Source organism: Remersonia thermophila, chromosome 1, assembly GCF_042764415.1.
Source record: "Remersonia thermophila strain ATCC 22073 chromosome 1, whole genome shotgun sequence".
NCBI classification, from domain to species: domain Eukaryota; kingdom Fungi; phylum Ascomycota; class Sordariomycetes; order Sordariales; family Chaetomiaceae; genus Remersonia; species Remersonia thermophila.
The window spans coordinates 4,199,406-4,210,169 of record NC_092217.1 but is presented as its reverse complement, the minus strand read 5'-3'; the positions used below and the strand labels follow the sequence as shown (position 1 = coordinate 4,210,169).

Here is a 10,764-nt window from a genome sequence, read left to right as displayed (position 1 = left end):
ACGGCTCGCGGCTCACATCCCACCGCGGATCACCTCGGCCATCCACCCCAGCTCGTTCACCAGCTCGCCCAGCCCGGCATCCTCGGCGATGGGGCTGGTCAGCGCGGCGGCGGCCGGGCCATCCCGCGACTTGTCGACGGCCAGGTGGCTGTGCGAGAGGAAGAAGGGGGAGGGCTGCGGGGCCTCGACCGCGTGCCGCTCGTCGTCCTCCTCTTCCTCCCCCTCGCACGAGCCGTCGTCCTCGTCGTCCGAGAGATCAAAGTCCGGCAGGGACGAGTGCGTCGAGTGCGTCGAGTCCGGGGAGCGCGGGAAGGCGGGGAACGGGGAGGCGAGGGCGCCGCTGCTGAGCCCGCGGCCGAGCGTCGCCGGCGCGAGGTTCAGCCGGGTGACGCGCGGGGCCGCGCGGCCCGGCGGCGACAGGCAGGTCGAGAAACGGCTCACGGGCAGGACCGTCGATGTCGTTGTCGTCGTGGCCGCCGAGGCAGGAGGGTGGTGGGGCGCGGGGGGCGGCGACAGACCCGTGGTGAAGAAGACGGAATCGGCCGAGATGGCCGAGGTGGCAAAGTTGTCGTCGTCTTCGTTCTCCTCGGCGATGTCTTCTGGGATCTGGATGATGGGAAGGCGCATGGTGCCGTCCTCCTGAGAGTCCTGGTGGGGATGATGGTGCTCGAGCGGGGTGTCGTCGATCAAGAAACGACGCAACGACTCGGGCGAGATGTCGCGAGAGCGGCTGCCGGTGCTGGTTGCGACGTGCTCGGAGCGGAGGCTTCGAGCGTCTTCGGCCTGCGAAGACGGATTCCAAGCCGTTTCGGGTTGGGTGGACTCGGTAGTAGTGATAGCGGTAGCGGCCATCATCGTCATCGTTGTCGTTGTCGTTGTCGTCATCGTCGTCGTCGTCGGCTGGGAAGCGTGCGTCTCGGACAGCGAGGAGCTCGACTTGCGGCTGAACAGGCGACGCGGCAGGAAGCCCTGCCAGCGCGAGCTGGGGGATGGCGACCGGGAGGAGCGCTTGGGCGCCGCCGGCTGCAGGCTGTGGGGTGCGGAGCCGAGGCGGCGGACGACCTCTGGCGGCGAGGGAGCGGGCCGGGGGGCGACGAACTTGCTCGAGGGATCCATGGTCTTGAAGTCCTCTTCCCGCAGCGATGTCAACGAGGCGCTTCGCTTCCGGAGGGACTTCTCAACGGGGACGAAGAGGGTGTTGACGGGCTGGCCAGGGAGATAAGGGCAGGCGGTGGTGCAAGGCTGTGAAGGGTCGTAGGTCTCGGAGGACCCGTCCACTTCGTACTGGTCGGAACTTTGTCAGCATGACAAGGGTATCGCCAGCAAGTCGAAATGGGTCCGAGACACTCACGTAATAGTAGTACGTGTTACCCATCCGAAGACCGCCGCTGCGCTTTGAGGCGTTGCTCCCATCCTCCTCGTGGGTGATGTCCTGGAAGTTGTAGCAGCCGCGCCATTGGCCACGGTCCCGGCGAGTATCCCGTTCCATGGTGTAAGGCTTTGTGAAATTATCCCAGGACCCGATGAGGTGGACCGTCTTGACCGACGGGTGTGTTTGTCTACGAGGTACGTCAGCAAGCCCGGCGTCAGCGAACATGAAACAGGCGCAGCAAGGACATGCGTGCACAGGACTCCAACAGGCACATACAGGTGAAAAGAGAGTGCGTTATACGTAGAAACAAACAGACGGAACGAGCGGCAAAGGCGAGAGCAGAGCGAGAAAAAAAAGCGAGCGCAGGACCAGACTGAGCCGCAAGGCGAGAACGAGAGCGAGAGAGAGAAAAAAAAAAAGAGAGTGATGTGTACAACACACGTAAAAAAAAAAAAGAAAGTCGTAGGCTCGGTCCGGAGAGACACTCACAGCATAAAAGTAAAGAGCGTCGTGTTGGGATCCATGCCCTTGGAATGGCAGCAAGCCTGAAGGCGCCGTTGCGGACCTCCAAGCAAGCAGATGGCGCAGGCGAGAGAGAGAAAGAGACAGAGTCTTATAACCAGCGCTCGCAGGCGCTGAGAAGGGGTGGAGGCGGCGGGTCACTTAGACGCGGGCGGCGCGGGTAACAAATCGCAGCAACCGCGGGAAGATTGCCTCTGGTGAATGAAGGGTTGGGCGCCTGGGCCAATGAGAGGATGCGAGGCGACCGGCGGAAGCGCCGTGACGGATGCGCCTACGGAGCTCGCTCGCCGGGTTCCTCTTGAGTGGACGGCGCTTAAACCACGCACGCGGCCGAGACAAGGTGTTGCCAGCGAGGGTCCGTCCGTGTTTCGAGGGTCCTCCCGCCAATGCCCAATGAAGCAGGTCGTCTTTGGGGTCGACCGCGAGGAACGTTGAGGTCAAATGACTTGGCAATGCCGCGAGCGCAACCGTGCCGCAGGCACTTGGGGATGCCGAGAGTTCAGACGATGGCCGTGCTGTATTGCTGGGTAGTAGGTACGTGTGGTCGTGCACAGCAGATCCGAGGCGAGAAAGGCGATGAGCGAGCGTCGTATGCGTATGCGTACGCAGTATGTAGGATGCCCCCCCTTCCACCGGTGCCGTCCAGGGCGAAGATGGCGTAGGTGGACAAGTTTGGATGACGACAAACGGCGACGCAGCAGGATAGGCAGGTAAGCTCTGTATGGGAATAGCGTATGAAGCAGCGAGTCGGTCGGTCGACAGACGGGCGGCAGGCGGGCGACGCTTCAGATATGGCGCAACAACGGCAATGCTCATCCGGGTTGATCCAGGTCCCTCCCGTCGACGGCGTCCCCAAGCAAAGCCCTTGAGACCCGCCAAGGCAGCCGTCGCAGCCAGGATTCTCGAACGGCGGGGGGCGACGCTCTGGCCGCACCCTCGTCCCAGGCTGCCCCAACCGGGGCCATCATGACAGATTCTGGGCGGCTGACAGGAGGATCTGAGGCTGGCGGATGGGAGGGCGAACCGGGGGGGCCTGCTGCAGGTCCCAGGGCGGTCCCCTGGCAGCCACGAGCAGCGCAGCCCACCCCCGTCGCAAACCCTCTGCGACCGCGAATCCGACCTCCGCGTGGGTGGAACATGGAGGGCGGAGGGTTGCATCCTCAGCGTGCGTGCTGCTGCATATGCAGCTGTCGGCGGTTCGTGACGCAGGCCGTGTCGGCTCGACCGCAGCCTACGCAGCAGCACGCAACAGGGGGGGACCTCGTCTCGCCCTTCCAGCCACCGCGCAAAAACCGCTCCACGAAGCCAGGGAACACGACACCCGCCGTTGTGCTGTCCGGATCGTTCGGCTCCTTTACGGCGTTGCGCATGTATGTACGCAGCACGGCGCACCCTGCCGCGACGGGGGGTTGCCAAAAGGAAAGATTGCATGCGGTGAGGCCGAATGCCTGCTGCTGCCTCGTGCACACACACACACACGCCTGGGGATCGCGAGTAACTAGTGCGTACGTAAACAGCATGTACGAGTATGGTAGGTCCCAAGGAATAAAAGCAACGACAGTACATACGCAGTAGCGCCGCACCGCGCAAACTGCGTGTCATCCTCGCGGTCGGTCAGGCCCGCCTTGGGGTGTGGCTGGCCAGGGTCAAAGCAAGATCCAGCCGGCCTCAAGCCTTTGCCTTGCTTGTTCCCACCCGATCTCGCCGATATTAGCCAGCCTCATTGGTGTTGACAGGCCGGGGCCGTTGCTGTTCCGATGCCCATGGCGTTGCTGAAAAAGGTCGGTGGGCTCGTCATCTCGTCATGCCCACAACCACAACGTGGCATGCCATCCGGCCAGCCGACGGTGCGCTGTTTCAAAATAAGGGTGGGATTCCCAACGGGGGAGAACCAACGGGCGATTTGATGGAATGCTTCGCATTTGGAGAATTGGACAAAAGAGAACAAAGAGACGCCATTGGAGAGCCAAACCCCGCCGTCGCCCGGCAATTGGCTGGTTGCTCGCGGTAAAGACCCACTCCCGGTTCCTGAGACGGGCCCCACTCTGCGGGCCGCTCGCATCAGCGGGTCTGACGGCGCTGATTGGCCAATGGCGGGTCCCCCTGCAGCAAGGCGTGGCCGATATGCCTTGTTCCAAGATCCCAATCAATCAAGCCCATGTACTGCGTACTGCGTCCTACAGTATAGTTAACGTTACCACCAGAAAGATTGGATTTGAGTTTGTCCAAAAAAGACGCTGCTTCGCTTCGTCCACCATAGGGTCGCCCTGCTGGCCCCGCCCTGTCCAGGTGCTGAGAGCACCTTGTTTTCCAAATCCAGATCTCCAGCTCTCTCCCTGCTTCAGGTCGACCCCCTCTCCCTCCTTCAATCCGGCGACCGAACAGCCCCGTGTGAGGCCGAAGCACGCTCATTCACCGTCCCAAAGCCGGGAGAAAAGAGCCGAACAGTGGCTGGCTGGCTGGTTTGCTGGCTGGCTGGTTTGCTGGCTGGCTCCAACACCAATCAACCGCTTCCGCCGGTCCGCCCTGTGCAAGCCTAACTGCGCCTCAGGCCAGGAACCCGCCGGTGGTCGTCCCCAACGCGGCCAGCAGGCCACGCTAGGCCCGAGCCGGCTTCGTAGGGCCATCCTTTTCTCCCCGTTCCGCCTGCAAGCTGAAAGCTGGGAAGTTAGCTAGTAGTTACTATACATACTACGGCGTACTACGGTACGCTCGCCATGGCAGGCAGCTGGCGGCGTGCGCCTTCAGCCCCCGTCAGCTGGGACGCAGAGGGCTTGCAGGCACGATCAGATTCTCGGGATCGTCAAGCCTCGGGCCCATTGTGCTGTTTTTTCTGGCCGAGACTCGATGCGTCTGATTGGAGGCCGCGGCAGATCATCATCTCCTGCGGCCCTCACCTGTAGTGCTCAGTAGGCGTTTCTCGAACCCTTCCTGCGGGAGCTTTTCTTGTTCCCGGAACTTTGTGAATGCCCGGGATCAGCAGCCAACATCCCTCCCCCCATCTGAGACAGAATGTCTCTGGCTGTCGCCCCGAGGCCCGCGGCCCTGGTCTATGGGTGAACGCATCGCAATCTGCTCTTTATTTATTTATTCTTTTTTTTTTGGGGTCAACGTTGCAATCTCCATCTCAGAGAGGCTGAGACCAGTCCCAGCAGCTCGGTGTCGGCTCGCGAGTCAGCAGAGACAGACCCCAGGCTGCGGCAGGTCGATTCCGTAGCCCGGCACACCCATCCGGGACTTCAACGCCGCTGCGGACAAGCAACGGGAGGATCAGCTCATCTGGCATTGCGAAGCAAATGCTCCAAGGCTTTGTTTTCTTCCCAACAGCTCCGTGTGGGTTCCCAACCCAGAACGCGGAGCCCCTTTCTCGGAATCCGAAACAACACAAACCCCCAAACATGCAAACACGGACATGCCCGAGGTTCCAGGATAGTGTGGGCATTCATGGAACGCCTGAATGTGTTTGTTTTTTTTTTTTTCCTCCGACGGCCCTAGAATTTGATGGTAATAAAAAGACATGAATCGTGCGGACTCTGTGTGCGCAGTACGTGGACGGAGGGCAAAATGAGCGACCCCCCTCCCCTGACTTGCCCGCGACCCTCCCTAATGATGATGATGATGATGATGATGAAGGGCTACTGCTCCCTTCCCTCCAGACGACACCATGTAGCGCAAAACAGACATACTATACGCAACACTCCAACGTGGAGGGGAATAGACCCTCCAGGAAAGGAAGGGTGAAAGACGGGAGGAACAACCCCGCCTCCGCTGCCGTGCCCCGCCATCAAACGCGCCGACGGCATGATCCGGAGGACCTCACGGGGTGGGTGGAGCCAAACGGCAGATCCAAACGACGTGCCGCTGATTCGCTTTCATCGCGGCACGGAGGCGCCCACGCGCAGGTGCCATGGCGCGGTAGAGAGAATATACCGTGCTTGGTGAGGACGGGAGGGGGTGGATTTGGCCGACAAGAAATCCTAGAGGCTCATGCTGACCTGTAGAGACCTCAAGTCCGCTGGGGGAGGTAGGGAAATAGACGGGAGCATGAGAGCCGCGATAGACGGGGTGCAAGGGCATCAAGAGAAACGGTGGCTCATGCTCCGCGTGGCCATGTGCCGTTCCAAGGACATCCTGCCAGGCTGCGTGAGATCTTAACGTCGAACAGGCAAAGAGATGGAGATGTGTTCCGTGGAAGACGCATTATCATTAAGCTCATAATATAGCCTGCACAAGTCGTACGCCATAGAAGCTCGTCCCCAGCAGACCCTCCGCAACGTGCAACCAACCTTGACCGCCAGACATCAGCCAACCGGCTGCTTGATAACCAACACGAAGGCCAAACCTGCCCAGAGCCGCAAAGCGATCCGCCCGCCATCCTCATCCCATCTTGATCCTCATCCGCATCATCATGAGAAACCCACAGACTGCCGACACTATACACCCAGAGACAACGCATCATGCCGACCCCCAATGTGAACATGGAAGCATACCCAAGCATCAGGAGCCGACCACCCTCCCAAAAAGCCACCGAATGGGCTTGGTTGAAGGACCAAAGGTCACAAAACAAAGAGGCGGGCTGGATTAAAAGGGTGAAAAAAGAGAAGAAAAACAGACGAGAGCAGAAAAAAAAATCCTCCTCCTTCTCCGGAATGTCATAATGCACTCTTCCTTTCTTCGTTCCTGCTCTTGCTGTCGAAATCGTGCTTTCCTGCCATCTTGCGAGACCCGCGTCTCGGGAGACTGGTGCATCTGCCATCCAAAACTTGGACGCACAGGCACAGAGAGTCTCTCCTATCAAATCTTCCCAAGACAAGGAGAAATGGAAAACAGGCAGAACCGACAACAACAACAACAACAACAACAACAACAACGAAACAGAAAAAGAACGGGTACGAAAAAAAAAAAACAAAGAGAACAGAAGGAAAGAGAAACACTGTGCGCCCAACGACTTGGCCGGGGGTTGATGGTGGTTGGTGTTCCCAGGTGAATCAAGCGAAAAAAAAAAAAAAAAGCCCGCCAGGGAAGGAAAAAAAAGTTACTGCTGGTCGCTGTGAGTCTCACGATTCAGCAGCGAGCGCAGCACCGTTCATAGCTTGTCCATCACCTGATTCGTCTTCTCCCCCCGGTGCCTCACCTCACCCTTCGCCTCGCTCTCCTCGGCCGACTGAGCCACCGAGGCCCCCGCCTGCTTCAGCGAGGCCTCGCCCTTCTTCCTCGCATCCTTGGCAGCCGCAGAGGCCCTAGTCTGGGCATACTTGAGCTTCACATCGCCCTTGTACATGGTGCCGAGGAGCCGGTCCCAGATGGTGAAGAAGGGCTGCGAAAAGTTGGTCTTGATGCCCCAGCTCTGGTGGTGGATGTCGTGGTAGGCGGCGTTGTTGCTCGTCAGCCGCTGCAGCGGGTCCCAGGGGAGCGCGTAGCCGCAGTGGTCGTCGACCGTCTTGCACATGCTGAACGTCCAGAAGACGAGGCCCATGCGCGGGGAGAGCAGGGCCACCTTGTAAGCAAGGCCGGCGCCGGCGGTGTCGAGGACGAAGCCCTCCACGGGGTGGTTGTAGAGGGCGCCGTAGGCGTAGGGGACGTAGAGGCGGTGGTGGCGGGCGTGCCAGTTGGCTGGAGAAGTAAAAAAGAAAAGGTTAGTATCGGGTTAGGCTGCCGGGAGCTGGGGCGGGGGTGGGGCGACGTACTGTACATCCACTTGTTCATGTGCATAGCCCGGTGCCAGAAGTACTGCCAGGTGTCGAGGAAGCAGACGGCGAGCCATATCTGGAAGCCCGGGATGATGACCCAGTAGATGGCCTTTGCGACGAGCAGCTCCCAGGGGGCGAAGGCGGGAACGGGCACGGATCCCGCGGCGCCGTCGAGGGTCGTGGTGAGGAAAGGGTAATGGCCACCGGCCAGAGCGCCGGCCAGCAGCGGGTGGGAGGCGGCCATGTTCTTGGAGATGGCAGCGGCGTTGAGACCGAAGGTCCCCAGCAGAGCGGGCAGGGCGCGCTGAGCGAGACGCACGCGCGTGGCCCAGACGGCGACGTCGTGGTCCTCCATTCCCGTCATCTGACGGGCCTCAGTCAGCGAGAGGACGGCCGAGGTGGCGATCTGAATGATTTGCTCAAAGATGACATCGCGGGCCACTTCCCAACGCGAGGCCAGGTTGCGCTGCGTGATCTCCTCCGGGGTGTGCAGGCGGTATTGCGGGAACAGGTCGTAGACGTCGATCAGGTGGAAGAACATGGACATGAGCCAGTAGGCGATGTGCGGTGCGATGAGGCCCAGCCAAAAGTCGGAGATGAAGGGCAGCAGGTCGGGCATGGGCTTGAGATCGACCGCCGGTAGCGGCGGAAGATTCGAGACGACGGTCGCGTTGGCCGCCATGGTTGCGAGAGGCGAGGAGAGGGGGGGGGGGGCAGCAAAAGGAGCGTGTGCTTCGCAGTGGCGGGCAGGGACCGCGACGGAGTGGGTGACGACACGCAGTCGGCGTCGGAAGGGACGGTCAGCTCGGGGGTTTGGTAGTGGTGGTGGTGGAATTAAGAGCGGCGTCGACTCAAACGCGTCACCATGTCACCTCTCGAACGGCAACGGAGACAAGAAGATATTCAGAAAAAAAGTTGAGATGGAGAGGGGGGGGGGGGGGGGGGAAGGAAAAACGGAACAGTGACCGGCGTGCTGGTCAACGAAAGGAGTGGCGTGGTTGTTGAAGTACGGTGTAGAAATCTAGTTTGGCCCAGCTCGGGACGGCGAGTGGGAAAGAAGGTCGGACCCCCTGGCCGGGTGTGGGGACGCCGGCATTCCCGTTGTCTCCGAACCCGTCCCTGAATGGCAAATAATTTTCTTAAGTCGCTGGGGACGTCCCAAAGGCTGGAGGCGCTGACATGGACCCTGTTCCCGGCCCAGCATCTGCCCACCCATCGAGCCATTTGGGAGAGCTGACGAACGACCAGGGCCGGTGCACCCGGATGATTCATAGTAGTGTATGCGTATAGCAGACTGCGCAAGTCAACATTGCTCGTTTCCAGTGGATCGGGTTCCTCGGGCCTCCTGTCGTGGTTCCATTGACAGTGCACATCGTTGACCATGATCGACGCTGTCCGCTGGCTGGCTTGGCACCGGCGGACCTGGGGCTTGGGAGTCCCTGCGCAGTGACGCTGCAGCGCTCGGTGGTTGCCCTGCCAGACCAACCAACCTGCAGACAGCAGACGGCTCCACGTGACGGTGGCCACCGACTGGAAGACGGGGAGGGAGGGATGGGCTGGAAGGAGGGTTAGGGTCAACGAGCCCGATGGGACTGGACATCCCCACCGCCACCTAGTTAGGTATGTACACTTACTACGTACCATGGCTAGTTACCTGGCTGACTGGTCCAGTGAAGTGATTCTGGCACCCTACCCACAACCCTGAGGGGGACCTGCCAACCGCTGCCCCACCGTGACCTCTGCAGCTGCCCCTCCTCCCCGCTCCCTGAGACTTTGCTGCCGCCCCCGCTCGGCCTTCCGAAGTATTTTTTTTCGGCTCCCAACCCCAGCCCTTCCACTCGCCCTTTCTTTGCGACTGCCTTGTCCCGCCTCTCTCCCTTCAGGTATCTTTGCGCGATAGCACCGCCCGACAGCCAAGATGATTATCTACAAGGTGAGACGCACTCCAACGGCTAAAAACACGCCGAGATGCGGCATCACGAGAGAAGCAAAACCAGTTGGTTGGAAAGAGGGGTCCTGTGGCTAACACCTTGCCCCCTTCTCGGGCCCACCGCGTTAGGACATCATCACCAACGACGAGATCATCTCGGACTCGTACGACCTCAAGGAGGTCGACGGCGTCGCCTATGAGGCCGACTGCGCCATGATCGTCGTGGGCGCCGTCGAGGTTGGTGCGTAACAATCCGCGCCCCCGCTTGGCTCGCAGAGGGAAGGGAAACGGGCCGCTGACGCTGGTGGTGTAAACTCGCAGACATTGGCGCCAACGCCTCGGCCGAGGAGGCGGAGGAGGGCGTTGAGGACCAGGCCGTCAAGGTCAACAACATTGTCCACTCGTTCCGCCTTCAGAGCACCAGCTTCGACAAGAAGGCCTACCTGACCTACCTCAAGGGTACATCCGGCACCCCCTAGCGCGCCCTGGGCCTGTCCGCTCCGCTCATCTTGCCCGGAGGGAGCCGGGGCCTCAACGGCAAAGCACAAGGCTAATCGGTTTCTTGGATAGGCTACATGAAGTCGATCAAGGCCAAGCTCCAGGAGCAGGGCAAGTCCGAGGAGGAGATCAAGGATTTCGAGGCCAAGGCCAGCGGCTTTGCCAAGAAGATCATTGCCAACTTCAAGGACTACGAGTTCTACACGGGCGAGTCCATGAACCCCGACGGCATGTGAGTGCTTCCTCCTCGTCTCCCCTACAAGTCTTTGTCTCTCTCTCTCTCGGTCCAACCTGCGAACCCATCCAAAGCATCAGACGCTGACCGTCACCGTGCAGGGTTGTTCTCCTGAACTACCGTGAGGACGGCGTCACCCCCTACGTCACTGTGTGGAAGCACGGTCTCACGGAGATGAAGGTGTAAATGAGCACCTCGGGGGCTGCTTTTGTTTCTTTCGTTTATACCAGAAAAATCGCAAAGAATCTGTCTGGCGTGGGACGTCTTATTTTTTTTTTTTTTTTTTGCTGCGCCCGCGGAAAGGATCTTTCCAGCAAGCACAAACTGTGTCTTCCATGTGACGATGATGTTGATGATGATGATCCATGTCTCCCTATCCAGGCGATTGAGGTTACAGTTCTCTCCCAGTGTGTTGCTGCCGTATATCCCATACCCAAAGGACGACACACACACACACACACACACACACACACACACGCCAAGCGCCCACTAGCCTATCTCCATGGCATGTTTCCAT

At 60.1% G+C, this 10,764-nt stretch overlaps 3 protein-coding genes across 3 annotated transcripts; 1 reads left to right on the top strand and 2 right to left on the bottom strand.

The window, feature by feature from the left end:
- Window positions 1-12: 12 nt before the first annotated feature.
- Window positions 13-1,896, bottom strand: VTJ83DRAFT_1173 (uncharacterized protein; the record flags this gene model as incomplete). Its single annotated transcript, XM_071007303.1, has 3 exons — window positions 13-1,284; window positions 1,352-1,559; window positions 1,862-1,896. The coding sequence occupies 3 exons, from the start codon at window positions 1,894-1,896 to the stop codon at window positions 13-15; spliced, it is 1,515 nt and encodes a 504-aa protein (XP_070870526.1).
- A 5,084-nt stretch (window positions 1,897-6,980) lies between these two features.
- On the bottom strand, window positions 6,981-8,266 carry VTJ83DRAFT_1172 (uncharacterized protein; the record flags this gene model as incomplete). Its single annotated transcript, XM_071007302.1, has 2 exons — window positions 6,981-7,507; window positions 7,582-8,266. 2 exons carry the CDS (start codon window positions 8,264-8,266, stop codon window positions 6,981-6,983), a joined length of 1,212 nt encoding a protein of 403 aa, XP_070870525.1.
- A 1,236-nt stretch (window positions 8,267-9,502) lies between these two features.
- On the top strand, window positions 9,503-10,433 carry VTJ83DRAFT_1171 (uncharacterized protein; the record flags this gene model as incomplete). Its single annotated transcript, XM_071007301.1, has 5 exons — window positions 9,503-9,517; window positions 9,644-9,755; window positions 9,836-9,973; window positions 10,085-10,244; window positions 10,349-10,433. The coding sequence occupies 5 exons, from the start codon at window positions 9,503-9,505 to the stop codon at window positions 10,431-10,433; spliced, it is 510 nt and encodes a 169-aa protein (XP_070870524.1).
- Between the last annotated feature and the right edge of the window lie 331 nt (window positions 10,434-10,764).